Below are 14,433 nucleotides of genomic sequence, written 5' to 3'. Positions count from 1 at the left end.
GTTTGCACAGACCTCACAAACATTGGTCTCAGTGAGAGCTAACTGCAACTAAGTCTGGATCCAGACCAATGTCTTTAATATTTATTTTAGAAAAGGCAGCACTAGTTCAATACATTTTGCTGCCTGAAGCAGTCAAAATGATGCACTCACACTAGGGAGGACACTTTTAAATATCTTACTGCCCCGCTTCAGTTCATCTATCCCCACTACCCTTTAGTTGTTTCACACTGTTGCATGAACAGGATTGGCCCCAAGAAAATGCATTTGATGAAAGCCGAGGTGAAGAGATTTTATCTGTCTTCTCCATACCATACAGTAACTTTGTATCCATTTTCCACATCCACCTTAGAATCTGATTTACTTACGGCATTCTTAGCTTTGGAAACTTCTGAATATCATTTTCAGACATATTCTGAAACAGAAACACATGCAGTATGTTATAATGGTGCCTGTACAACACGTTTTAGTCACTGTAGTTTTGATTATTATAAAATAAAACTAAAAGTGCTGTAGTTACATAGAAGTGGTATTTAAAACTTGACAATCTGCTTAAATGTGACAGATACAATGCACCGCAGAGTGACCAACACTTCCACACCTTTTCACCACTTTTCTTAATCATTCATCCATATCTCTCTTCCTATGCAACCACACCATTTCCACTTAGCTAGTAATCCTCTCCTTTTAATCCAAAGGAATGACCATTTTTGAAAGTGTAATTTTATAGAAAAACTTACCAGAAATCTTTGTCCAGTTATGTTGTATTTCCTTGCAACTTTCTCACAGTCCTTGAAGTTTAACTGCTGATGAAAAGACACATATTCAGGAAAACTTGATCACTTTAATAAAGAATACATTTATATCAAATAGGTCTCTGAATAACCATAGCTGACTATTATGCATGCTTACTCAGAATTAAGTCTCATTAACATAGACACTTCTGGAATTCCTCTGTGTACATAGGATTACATCCTTAGACAACTTCATCACTAAACTCATCACTAAACTGGACTTACTTTAGCAGAGATAGGATATGGTTTATAGGGGCACAATTTGTCAGAGCTTTTCAGCTTGCTGAAAGTAGAATGGAAAAAACTTAAATTTCAACAGGAATAATGTTACTAAAGGAGTTGAGATCATAAAAGGCACAAAGATAAAAGTATATTAACAAAAATATTTCCCTAAGTTCTGTCCTTTGTGTAACAGGTTAATTCAATAAAATGCAGGTTGACATGTACACTGATGTAAAAATCCTCACAAATTACAAAACAACAAAAATCCCTCCCATCTAATCCTATCTTCCTGAAAATTTAGATGGCAGTGTTTACTTATCTTCTATTAACATATTCAGCAGCAATGAGTAATTTAAATTAAAGAGAGCTTTTCCTATCATTTTAAGGATTCAAGTAAAACAATTCACAGTAACTGTGGTATATGAAATGGCTGACTCCAAACTGGAGTACTTTTGTAGTTTTAAGAAGAAACCTTTTCTCTACTTTGAGGATAAAATGCACTGTTGCCATGCGGTAGTAATTCACAAACGAAATCTAGTGAATTGCATTTCCTTCCTAAGACAATAGGTTTGTCCGAAAGATACAACAGAGCAAAGAATCTACTCAGTTCCTTCTCAAAATGAATGTAGTTTTAGAATTTGTCACAGGTCACTTACAGTTATAGCTGAGGCAGCAGCGACAATTTTCTAGACTTTTCTCATTTTCTATAATTTCAACAGTTAGAGAGGCAGGCAGCCATTTTGTGTAGAAAGTCTGCAGTGTTGCATTTGAGAGACTGGTGTAAGCCGATCAGTTTAGAGGATCACTTGTGAGAATGGTTTGGGAAGGTTATCTGGTCTTCCCCTTTTATTATTAGCTGAAGAACTAGTGACTCTTGAAGCTTAAACTTTGATTTCAGAATCTGTTTTAACTCAGAAAAATAAATTAGTTTACCCTGTTCATAGTCTGTCCATAAACTACTGGACATTTCATGTAGACTGTAATCCTGTGTAAATTAGCAATTTGGGCCTAAGAACATACTAGAGAATCTTAAGCACAACTTAAATTTTGCACCCAAAGTAATGACAGCCTGACATCATATTTGAGAAAATGGCTCCCAGCAGTGGCAATTAAGAGCAGAAAGGTTGGAGGAAGGGGAGAAAGTATAACAATATATCCACTGGTGCCAATTGAAATGTTTTTCCTCCCCATAAAATTCAGAGATTGCCGCTGGTAAGGAGAAGGCTTAAAACTGCCCCTCCCTATGTGCTTTGATACTGATACCCCCCCTCATTCCTGGTACTTGTTCTTTTAAACATTATTGTTAATCATATCATTACTTTCACATAGAATTTGGTCTTAAATCATTCCCCACTTCAGTAACTGCAAAATAAAAATCCCTGGCAGCAGTAAGTAACTGTCTTCTCATTTGTGCTTGTAAGATTTAATCTCAAAAAGGAAATTCTGGCTTCATCCAATAGATACTCCCCAACCCAAAGCATATGCATGGAATACTGATTGAATGGTACAGGACAGCAACGATTAACAGTGGATTCCTTTCTTCACTAATCAACCCAATTCCCTTTCGAACAGCAAAAACACTGCTATAGCCTTCTCAACACGCTGTGGTTAAGATAATTTACAAGAGTACCCTACGGTTGGAACCTGTATTTCTGACCCTTTGTTAATTCCAGAAAGGGATTTTCAAGACTTTGTTCTTTGTTTTCAGGCCCTCCATTCTGGGTAGTCAAATTGCAGAGGGGCCAGCAAACACCATGCATTTCTTTCATGGCAGATGTTCTGCCCTTCGCCAGCAGAATCTGCAGCAGCCCAAAGAGACAAAATTCATACACCCACACAGGCATGGTACTAAGAGATTCCTGATGGCTCTTTTTCGTTTGACTCCCTTCCATTCAATAGTATTCCAGGATATTTTACTGGATTATCAGATAAATAATCTTGTTTCCATTTTAGCCAGGGTGGGGTAATAATAATAATAATAATAATAATAATAATAATAATAATAATATTTTTTTATTATTATTTTGTGGAGTCCAGTAGGGAGAGGAAGCAGTGAAAGGCAAAAAGGGAGAGGGAGAGATGCAAAGCAGGAAGGTGATGCTAGGGCCAGTGCAGGTAAACAGTATTGGGAGAGGAATCCTTGCTCTAACTCCTTTTTGGCAACTCCTGTATCAAAACTGGAGCTCAGAGGAGATTTCAGGGCAAAATAGAATTTTGTCTCTGCAGCCAGATGATCATTTTTCGTACTTGGCAGAATAGGGGGTGTTGCTCATGAATGGCTAAAACTTGGAGAAAGGAAACTATTTATTGTGGGACAAATGCTAAGTTTTGCCCAGCATCAATGTTAATGAAGTGTGAGCCAAATATCTAATACATGGAGTGGATTCTGCAAGATTCCTTTTGGAAAACTCCTGGATCATGTAAGCCTCAGTCTTGGGAATGGGTATTGCTGGGTCCTAATGTGATTATAGCACAGTGTTAAGTGCCATATAGAATCACTGTTTTAATTTCATTCTCAGTTGATTGCAGAATAGCAGTGCTTGTTGTGGAAAGGACCTAAGTTTAAGGAAAATTAAAAAGGCTGTGCTGGAAACTTCTTCCAGGCAGTATACATAGACTTCAAGGCAGCTGGGGGCCTGGAAGGTAGCAGTGGGGTGGATTGACTGGAGGGAGTGTCTGATCAAAACAAATGTATTGGGGGTGGGGGGATCGTGCTAAGCAGATAGGTAGATAGACCCTGCTGGATATTTGGCAGCCTGAGTAAGCAAAGCAAGGAAGAACTCTAGATCAGAAAACCTCTCTACCACTTTCTAAAGCAATAACTAAGCCATAGACTTCTTCCCCTGCAATTTGAACACTGCCAAAATGTGAACTACTGTGAAAGTATTCAAAGGAAAACAAACCTTATACTTTGCAAAGAAAGTTACAAGTTCCTAGATTGCTTATGTAAATTTAATATTTTATCCCATTCCCCCATGGCATGCATTTGAGTTTATTGATTGTTGCAGCAGCACCCTGTGATGTAAGCTAGGCTGAGAGATATGCAATTTGCCTATGGAAACACACAGAACCTCATAGCCAACTGGAGTGAAAGTAACAGAGATTGTAGCCATTTACAAATACATTCAGATTTTTGAAATTCTCTGAACTTTGGAGCTAAGTTGTATGAAAATGAATATGAGGATTTATGAGATAAATAAATATGTGGAAATAAAAATGTATTTTCTAGGTTCTTTGGAAATACACCTTCACAGCAAAGGTTCCCCAGCATTTTAGCCTCATCCGTAGGCTGCAAACATCATGGAGGCAGCTCACTCGTCCTCTGGGCTCCTCATGCCCTGATGTGAAGCTTCTCTCTCACTTAAAGTAAAATCAGGGTGAAACCTTCTTTGACAAATGATGGAGGACAGGCCTTTCATTGTTTCGTTGCTAGTATCTTGCCACTGGAATGGGTGGACAACCTGTGACTGATGTGCTCATATATTGGACCAGAGTGCCCGATGAATCACTAGTGTTCCTAATTGTTTAAACAACATTCATTTCTCTCCAACTACATGCTAGGTTCTATATAGAGTTCTGAAGGGCCACAGTCCTTTGTCAGGGAGCTTACAAATCCATATTTGATACACATGGCAGAGAAGACGTGACAAGTTAGGGACTGACAATAGCCTGGCTCAGAAGGTATGGTTACATGTGCAGACGGTATGGTTACATGTTGCTCCTGGCTTTCTGTGATTCCTTCCCTCCTGTTCTTGTGCCACGTCATGCTGTTTTGAAGGGTTCTCCAACCATCAGAAGTGGACTTTTGGGTTGCAAGGGGTGTGAGGAGGAAGACCCATTCTATAAATGGAACTCAGTTTTTATTCACAGAACAGAAGTTAGAATCCCAGTTCAGTGAAGAGAAAGGATAGGGATGGGTTGAGACAGGATCCTTTCCTTTCAGAAAAGTGAATTAGGAAGTTTCTAACAAGTTCCATCACATTCAGAAGGAGGCATAAAGTCTATCAGAAATGACTTCTCAAGGATTCATATAAAATGATCATCTCATACATGTAACAAAAATATTTTTTTGTAGCATAAAGTTAGAGCAGCAAAACTTACCCTCTTGAAGTAGTTTGCTAACTCATCTGGGGACCAGCGGGCCACTTCTGAGCGATAGGGAGTGTTTCGTGAATCCATTTCTCTTCTTCTTGCCTAGCCAGTTACAAGCCTGTTAATGCCTATCTTGCGAGTGATCCAAGAACAGGACTCATCCCACACAGTGACCCAGACTGGTAAATTCCCAAGTTTTTTTCTTTCTTCAAAACTGTGCTGCAAATAAACTGCTCAGAGCAACAGCTTCCGGTGTGAACCAAACGGTTTCTTTTCTTTCTCAGAAAACCCGTCAGCTAGTTAGTCAACTCCACCACTTCCTTTTTCTGAATCTAAATACGTAAACAAGGAACCACGGGGCTCAATCCTACCATTGCAAAAGAAGGGTTTACAGTGACAAGGAAGAAATGATATGACCCAGGAAACTTTTCCCCCTGTCCAATGTGAAGCAAAGCTAGTGGTCACTGATGTCTGGGTCTACACACATTAAAAAGAATGTGATGGCAAAGTTCTGAGCTGGTAGAGGTGGTAATACCCCCCACATTACAAGCAGGGATTATATTTTCGAATGCTCTACTTAGAAACATAGTTGCAGCAAAGAGAAATTAGCACAGTAGAGAGAACACTAAGCCAAATCTCCCTCCCACCCCCCGTCATATTTTTTGTTTTCATTTTCTGTAGAGAGCTTTAATGTGGGGGAACATTAATACGGGGGAACATTAGAAATGTGAGGTGCATCCATACAGACTGAAATGGTACAGCCCACTCTACCAAATCAAGATTCTATCATCTTGTTCTGCTTTGTCTTTAGACCAGGCCTCAGCCTATGTCATTATCCCCAAAATGGTGAAGGTAAGGCTTATTCAGTTCTATAAAGAAAGGATTGACAGCAAATTCTCCGTATTACCACAAGAAGGCAGCAAAGTTCAATTATTTGCATTCACATACTGAATTTGTTCATAACTTGAACTAGGAGTAGGATAGATATGTTTGATCTTAAAAGGCCTTATTCCAGGTGTTAGAACCAAAGTGCGGAGTGAGCAGAACTTAGAGTATGAGGATAGTATCCCTAACCTATGCATCCCTTTAGCTTTTCAAACATCGCAGTCTGAAAAACGTGTGCTAGGGAGACACACTGGGGCTTAGTTCTATGTAAGAATGCATACAAGTACAGTCACCTTACTCCTTGTGATCACTGGTGGAGGAAGGCAGGTGCGGGGAGTGCGGTGTGCACCGGGTGTCAGCTTGCTGCAAGGGCAGCGGGCCACTAGGGCTGCTCAGGTGGCTAGCAGCGCCCCCCCATGCTCGCCATGCGGGCAGAAGGTGACTAGGGATGCTTGCCATGTGGGTGGCTAGCCCCGTCCCTGCGGGCAGCTAGCCCCACCCCCGTGCTGCTCTGGGTGCCGGGGCAGGTAGCTCCGTCCCTGCTTGTGATTGAGGACAGAATAACCCACATTTGAAGACATCTACTGTTACATATCTCCTGCCAACCTAGCAGTTCGAAAGCACGTCAAAGTGAACCTCCCTAGAGTGTGTGATTAGATTTGACTTCATAAGAAGCAAACCCTTCTCAGTCGCTGCCACAGAACTTGTGTTTCCATAGGCTGTGAATTTAGCACCTGCTGTTCTAGTGTGCTGTGGGCATGTTCCGCTCAGCATGCAATATGAAGCAGCAGTTGTGGCTCCACACAACCCCCCCACCATTGCCAGCAGCTATCTCAACAGCTGGCAGGGAACGTCATGTCTTCTCCCAACGGCAACTGGGATTTGAATTTCTCACCCACTGATCAATCCACAAGCAGGCCCAGAGGCGGCGCTGACTGGGACTCTGTTGCTCCCTGGGGATATATTCAGGCCCACCTCCACGTTTGGTTGCCAGTTAGTCTCTCTCCCACCTCGTTAGCATGGTTATGTCCTTGCTATGAAAGTTTAGGTCACTGGATTTGGGATCAGGAAGGAATTTCTCCTCCAGACAAATTGGGCCTGTCTGAGTTTTTTTTTTTTTCCCCCCTATCTCAGCATTTGTCACAACTTTGGGCAGATAAGGCATTGGGTTGGATACTTCATCAGTAGTGGAGGGAGTGTGATTTAAGTGTCTGCCTTCCCCCTCCAAGGAAATGGGGGTATCTTGTTAAAAGTATCCTCGAGGAGGTGCTTCTGTCCCTACACCCAGATGGGGGTTGAGGGCCATAGCACTCCCCAAGGTGGCAGTCCTGATGGGTTGCTTCTATTTGATGTATGTCATAGGGCAACCTTATCTCACAATCAACCTCCAATGGTCATCATCCATCATCCTGGATCATTCAGGATACACATTGCCTAAGCCAAAGCCTGCTTACATTTGTAATAAATAAAAGTTATGGGCTGTTTTGATCCAAGAACATTGTACTATGATTATTCTACTTCTGCATCCCTCTGCCACCAGCTTCTTGGCAAGGGACTTACTGTGTCTGTGCGTGCAAGTAGCACTTTTCTTTCAACCCATTTTCAGCTGCTAGCTTACATTGTCGCTGTTGGTTTGTGGTGTTAATTTTTCTGCTTTTTGTTCTTGACTTAATTTGAATCATTTTTAATTGTTTTACGATTGCTTTATTTTTCTGTATTGGTGAAATGTGGGCTACAAAATTATTTAGTAGTGTATTATTACCAGCTGCCTGACACAGAGAGGTAAGCTGTTACATTAGCAATGAACTTGACTCACAGCATAGCTGGAGGTCTTGCCATGCTTGCCTCACTCAGCATATGCTGCTGCTGCATCTGTGCCAATGCAAGCCATTTTCTGGCAAGGCAGTAACCTAAAGACTTACGAAACATGCAGTATGCGCACAGTGTGCACTGGATTAGATTCTGTGCTGTATAGCTGCATCAATGGCATTCTCTGGTGTTAAATTCTATAAAAGAGTGAGTTCTGCTCAGCATTTCTACAGTACTGCCCATGAAAGATGAAAACTCACTTTGGAATCTCTTATTTCAGGTTGACTCTGAGAATGCAACTTCGAACACAAGGTTAATGTCCTTACTGAAGCTTATCTCTCTCAATATTTAAAAGTCTTGCAGAGTGATACAAAGGCATAATGAGATTGAGAAAAATATCTATAACTTTGGAAAAGTGTCATGCATGGCTGACACCTTTTCTCCATAAATATTATGGGGCGATGATGTTGCATGCTGAGAGGTTCTACAACTGAACTAACATCGGCAAGTATTTGATTTGCTCAGTGAAGCAGAAAACACATACATGCAAGAGCACTTTGGGAAGATGGATGCTCTTTCAGCCAGATAGTCAAAATGAAGGAAGATACTGGCCTTTAGCACATCAAGGCACAGCTTCGTAGTTACACCTGAATTTCTTTTGGGTTGCAAACTTTTCATTTTAATAGGTACAGTATGTTAATCAAATTGACATTTTAATTGATTAATGGTGTGGGTAAAGTTTAATTAGGGGGCTGGAACTATGGACCCACTTGCTTATTTTTAAAGCTATTTTAGTTATGTTGTGCTACTTCAATTAACATTGAATGAAAGGTATAAAATATGGACATTTCTTCTGGTCAAAAGTGATTAAAAAAACCTGTGCAAGCCTTTTCACACGTCTTTTAACATCTCAGAAAAGTATTTATACTGGAGTTTTTATACTGAAGTATTCAAGTGTATTTGCATTTAACTGGTTAACATGACAAATTATGAATCAACTGCAAATTGACCATCTTAGGACTTTTACCTGCCAGACTCAGAAGAGTAAAATAGGAACTGCAGATATCTTCTATCTTGATCTACAGAGGAGAGGCTGACCTAGGTTGCACATTATTGTGCTGAATTTAGGACCTAGCATATTGTCTTTTGCCAAAGACTAAGTAAATGACTGCTTTTCTGCTGAGGCAGATCCTTTAGAATATGAAAATAGCAGTTCAAGATATTAGAAGCAAACAGCAAGAGGGTCCAATAATCTTCCAGTAAAGTTTAAATAGGTGTAATTCAGTTCATATTCTGACAAAGTTAATAGAAGCAACAAGAACCAAGTGACCAGAAGGATTTCCTTCCTTCATACTGCACTTTCAAAGCATCTGCTGTGAGGGATTTTTTTTTCTTTTTTTGTATCACTGTCTTTAAAAATTATGTGTGTGTGTGTGTGTGTGTGTGTATAAAAACATGATTTATTTTTTTAAAAGGGTTAGTGTCATTCTGTGAATATTTTTTGCGACATTACAATATATGATGCCAGACTTTACTGTCGTGAACAATGATTTGGTTCAGTTTTATAATTCAGTTTACAATGGGGTAACTGAAGCTGAGAACCAGCAACCCTCTTTAAATATTCTCTAACCAAGCTCTGTGAACACATGAGGCAGGGGGCCCATGGGGACAAGTGTGTTTTCAATCCCTGTCATATTGGAAGTCATGTAAGACTGTCTGAAGTTGGGACTCCTGTTCATGTGGAAGCTCCCACGCATTTTAAATCCTAGACTTTCCATGGTTCTAAAACACATGAAGAACCTCTGCAAGCCTGTTTGCTGAACTCGTTTAGAGTATTCCTGAAGAGGGCCAGTGACTTCCCCAATTTAATACAATAAGTCAATGTCTGAGTGAGAATTTTAACTCAGCTCTGCATCCCACATCTTTCCCACCAAGCCACATAAACCACATCTCCTTATGTGTTCGTATGAATATTAGAAATGGCAGAAGCAGCTCCCATTAAAGCTCAGCTGAAGTTGAGTAGAGAAAAGAAGAAGCTATGGTTGATGGAGAAGTTGGATAGAGGTCTTATAAAAGTATAACAATCTGGGTACACTTGGCAAGAAAGTATTATTTCCCAAATGTGTGTGTGTGTGTGTGTGTGTGTGTGTGTGTGTGTGTAGAGCTAACAAGCCTCAAACTTAAAGAACATGTCTGGTATGTACAGTATATAATTGATTTGTTTTGACTGTCCTTTAATTTAACAAATGTAGGCATGATTGGAATATTAAAACAGCAGTACAGAAAATGGGTTGGGTTCATTTAAAAAAAGAATGTGTTAGTGCAGAACTACATGCTCAGAAAAAGCATGTGGTACAATCCAATGAGACTGTGGTACTTCACAATCGAGCAGGGGGCAGGAGTACTGCATGTTTCAGTATTCTCAGTTGTAAACACATTTCCTGCCCTTAGAAATCTATCATGTGTCTGGTTCTAGCCTAGCATTCTTCCTGACATGAAGGCTATTTTTACATGCAGGGTACTGTGGTTTGTATGTTTTTACAGCCAAATAAAAATCATTTGGAAGCATTCTAGCATACCACCCCCATATTGAATTCTTCAGTGATAAAATGCCAGGAGGGTTGTGTTCCTCACATTTTTCATACCTGGTTACCAAAGGATTTCCCCTTTAAGAACAAGAAATTCTATTACCCATTAGCATTATCCGTTAGCTGGTGCCGATAACAAACGAACATCTAAACTCCAAGAGAAGGTGTCTGGGCACTCTCCATTCATTACCAACTATACATTTTTAATAGCATTAACATAAATGCACCTTTTAGTTGTCTACAGATAGTTTAATGAATAATTAATTACCTTGAAAAAATTTTTAAAGTTTGATTTTGTTTGCCACTCTCTTAGTTATATAGAGCAGAAAAGTCAAACTTAAACAGCCCCTACTCTCCACTATAACGTCCAATTGTATGGAATTATTCATGGAAGACCATGTCACTTGAAAAGATGCTTGTGTTAACATGGCTCAGATGGTCGGTACACGAAATGCAATGTCTGAAGGCATCTGGATGGTGCTTTAAAGGAGGTGGCCCACATCCCTCTTACATTGGCAAAGTGCTTAACATGAGAGGGGAAAGGATGTGATTGTGCTGTAGATTTAGAGCTGCCACTTTATTAAAGAGATCTGCAGTACAATCATTTGGGGAGTGGTTGTTGTTTGATTGCATTGTATTATAGTTTTACGTAATATTGCATTGCATTACACTGTAGTTTCTCAGTTTCATTGTTTGTTTTATTTACACATACACGAGTTATTTTGTAAGCCACTAAGAGGCTCATAGCTGTCAATGTATCCCCTTTTTAAAGGGAAATTCCCTTATTCCGAATAGGATTCCTTGCAAGAAAAGAGAAAAGTTGACAGCTATGAAGAGGCTATCTTAAATACTGAGCAATGTATAAATGTATTAAATAAAACATCATCAACATTCAGCCTTCCCTATATTTTTAAGATGCAGAAAGCATCACTTCATTTCAGTGTTAAAAAATATTAAAGGGGCAGCCTGCTTTTTGGTGGGAGTGTTACCTACCTGCAGTTGCAAGCAGCTTTCATGCCAGCAACTAAAGCATTAAAATTCTAGCTTTTTATTTTCACATGTGACACACACCCACACCAGTGGAATCTATACACACGATAAAAACATTGTGAAAATGCTTTTTTAAAAAATGGTTTTGAAAAAGGCATAGAATTTGCTGCAGCTCACAGTTACCATCTAGTGTCACAATTGTATATTGCACTTTACAACACATTCAAAAAAAATTATTTGCAGCTGTATAGCTGAGTCCCCCCCCCCACAGAGAGAGAGGGGGGGGGGACGGAGGGAGGGAGACCAACAGACCAGTGACTGCTTGTTTTTATTTGCATCCAGTTTGTATCATAATTGCAGTGGCCTCACTCAAGGCTTAAACGCATCATTAGGCAGTAATGGCTTTGCTTTCTGACTGAAACTGCTGTGTCTTCTGCCAGTGGCCTTTATATTTTAGTAACTGAAGCAGTAGTATATCAGGTCTTCTTTTAAACGTGAGAATGTCTGTTATTCAGGGGAGGATCTGTCATGAGCCACTTGCCTCTGTTCTAGTTTTCTACCTGTATAGAATTTTGTGGTGCAGTCCACTCTACCTGTAGAAGCTGGGGTCTGAGATTTTTGCAGAAGTATGTAAAAACAACAACTTGTATTTTGAATTAGGAGCTCAGAGGGTTTTTGGGTTGGATTTAGCTGAAACTGGAGAGGGGCTGGGAGGGGGCTTCTTTGGGAATTTGGTGCAGAGTTAGCAGAACTACCTGTATATATTTAAGTAAAATGTATATTATAAAGACTCCCTAAGCCTCAGTCATCAAAGCAAATAAAAGGCAGTAGTGTTGCCCTTGGATTTCTCATTGTGTCAGGGAAAGGAGGAATGTTTAACAATATATTGGAAGCATGCCTAGGCTGCAGTTCTGTGCATGCTTACCTGGGAGTAAGCTCCATTGAAAACAGTGAGATGTACTTTGGAGTAGACATGACTAGGCCTATGCTGTTAGCCAAGTTATTGCTACAAGACTTTGAATTGTGGAATCTTCATGGCATTGAGGGGTTTGTTTTCCAAAGAAAAATGCATTAACTGTGTTGTGTAGTTTCCATTTCCAGTTAACATCCCTCATTGGATAAAAAAAATAAAAATCTGATTGCATTTACAAGCTGCTTTTGAAGTACTATGTTCAAGGGTGTTTAAATGACATCATCTGTCTACATATGACTTTCACCTTCATGGAAAAGCATTTCCACAAAGCAAACTGTTAGCAAATTGACTTCTGTTTCCTATTGCCAAGTGTTTATGAGCAGCAGTCTAATGTACTTTATGTTCTGATAATGAGGAGGGTAGTGTGATGTTAGCAAGACCTTGACATTAAAGAGGGAAAAAAGCCCAAATGATTTTGTGCGGCGATGTTATGTGATGTGAGCAGATGATAGGTACTTCAAAGAAAGCATAGTGCAAATATTAAACCTTAATGGCAAACTCTCAAGGGAAGAAGTTTCTTCTCTGCAGTTGGCATACTATTCTTACTACTATAAAACATGGCCACTTTGGAAACATCAATAATAATGTGCTTCCTTTTACGAAAAGGTTAAGCCTATTTAGATTTGCTAACTAGGTAAGAGAGGGACATTAGTTTGGTTCACACATCATTGTCTTAATGAATAAGATTTATAACCAAGCCTCCCATTGTCTCTATTGATTTCCAAAAAAAGGCAGCAATGTTGCTTCTTCCAGAAACTGGTACAGGCAGCAACAGAGGCTTCAGTCACATATCCAGCCTTGCTTTGCCCTGTAGTTTGGTATGGATAGGTTCATGCATGCACTGGTTGTTTTACATATATGTTGTCATTGGTTATATGCTATATTAAGGCTGCAGTCCCACTTGAGCTTACTAGGGAGAAAGTTACATTGGCCACGATGGGACTTACTTCCAAGTAAACATGCATGGGATTGTGATATAAATTTATGTTTATATAAACTTATAGATATGCTGCTGGTAGCAGTAAAGCATATTAAAGCTATAAAGAACTGTAGTTCAATAATTGAGGTGTCTTGATGCCCCTTGAATTTAGTAAGCAGCAAAGCAGTATTTTCTCAGACAGGGTGATTCATTTCAGTTCTCTCCTTGAAGATAAAGTTATGCCCCAAAGCAATACTATTTCAGAAAAACCCAATATTTCAAAGATTTGTTGTTGACATTTGCTTACCATCAAGTGTCAGTGGCTTGATTGTTTAATGCAAACAAAGATCATCTACTGTTCAAAAAATAAAACCACCAAACTAGAGATCCATGTGCACTGTAGGAAGCACACTGGGTTTTTTTCTTCACCCACAGGCTGCCGGCACTTTTTTAGTTTAAGAAAACAGATTTCTTGTTTATATATATCTGAGTAGACATGCAAAGACTGTTCTGTTAGCCAGGTTATTGCTGCAGGACAATTCTCACAAGCCATTGCATTCTGAAGTATCTGGAAGTTACTGCTGCTCAGGACTTCTAAAATCAGTACATTTTGGAAAATTCCTGGATGTAATTGCCAACCTTTAGGAGACTGTTTTTCAGCTGGTGGTCGAGTCATAGAAAGAAAGGAAAAAGTATTTGAAGCAAAAGCTGTGGCTGGGTTCTTAAGCCCAGCACATACTTGGGGCTATTGTATGCATTGCATTTTTCTGGTATAATGAGAATTCTATTTGAAGTAACTGTGCAGATATTCTTTCTGATGTATAGATATGGACTAGGCATTGTTGGCCTGGGTGTAGTCTGAAATTCAAGAGAGCTGCTAGCAATCAATGTATTGATGACAATACTGAGCCACATTGACTAATTACCTGCCTCCATATAATGTTCCTAATGAACTTACTTTCCTTGCATGACATAAAAGTCAAGCTACCAAATCAAAATGACAACTGAGGTTTCCTAATGCCCCCTTGAATAATTTTTTCTTAGCCAGTTTCTTAGTCAGTTAATTGCAATCTCAGCAAGAGAGTAACAAGTTAGGCACAGCAGGTAGTATCCACTCATCACAGTTCTTCACTTATAGTAGAAGTTTTGGCCAGTATTTTTAAA

General features: G+C 39.6%; 2 protein-coding genes across 4 annotated transcripts in view; one reads left to right on the top strand and one right to left on the bottom strand.

Annotated features, from left to right (window-relative positions):
* The window catches only part of LCP2 (lymphocyte cytosolic protein 2), a 37,532-nt gene extending 32,128 nt beyond the window's left edge, over positions 1 to 5,404 (bottom strand). Inside the window, exons 1-3 of the mRNA XM_083430523.1 lie at positions 5,115 to 5,404; positions 738 to 800; positions 366 to 412 (exon numbers count right to left, since the gene is read on the bottom strand). Coding sequence (XP_083286649.1) covers positions 366 to 412; positions 738 to 800; positions 5,115 to 5,192 — 188 coding nt within the window. The 5' untranslated portion in view covers positions 5,193 to 5,404. The remainder of the gene's footprint in view (positions 1 to 365; positions 413 to 737; positions 801 to 5,114) is intronic.
* KCNIP1 (potassium voltage-gated channel interacting protein 1) overlaps positions 1 to 14,433 on the top strand; it is a 536,992-nt gene that overhangs the window by 36,320 nt on the left and 486,239 nt on the right. The window lies entirely within an intron of this gene.

This window comes from Podarcis tiliguerta, assembly GCF_965153285.1.
Source record: "Podarcis tiliguerta genome assembly, chromosome: 2".
Lineage (NCBI taxonomy): Eukaryota > Metazoa > Chordata > Lepidosauria > Squamata > Lacertidae > Podarcis > Podarcis tiliguerta.
Note: the sequence above shows the minus strand (reverse complement) of the source record. Positions and strands in the feature narration are given on the sequence as shown.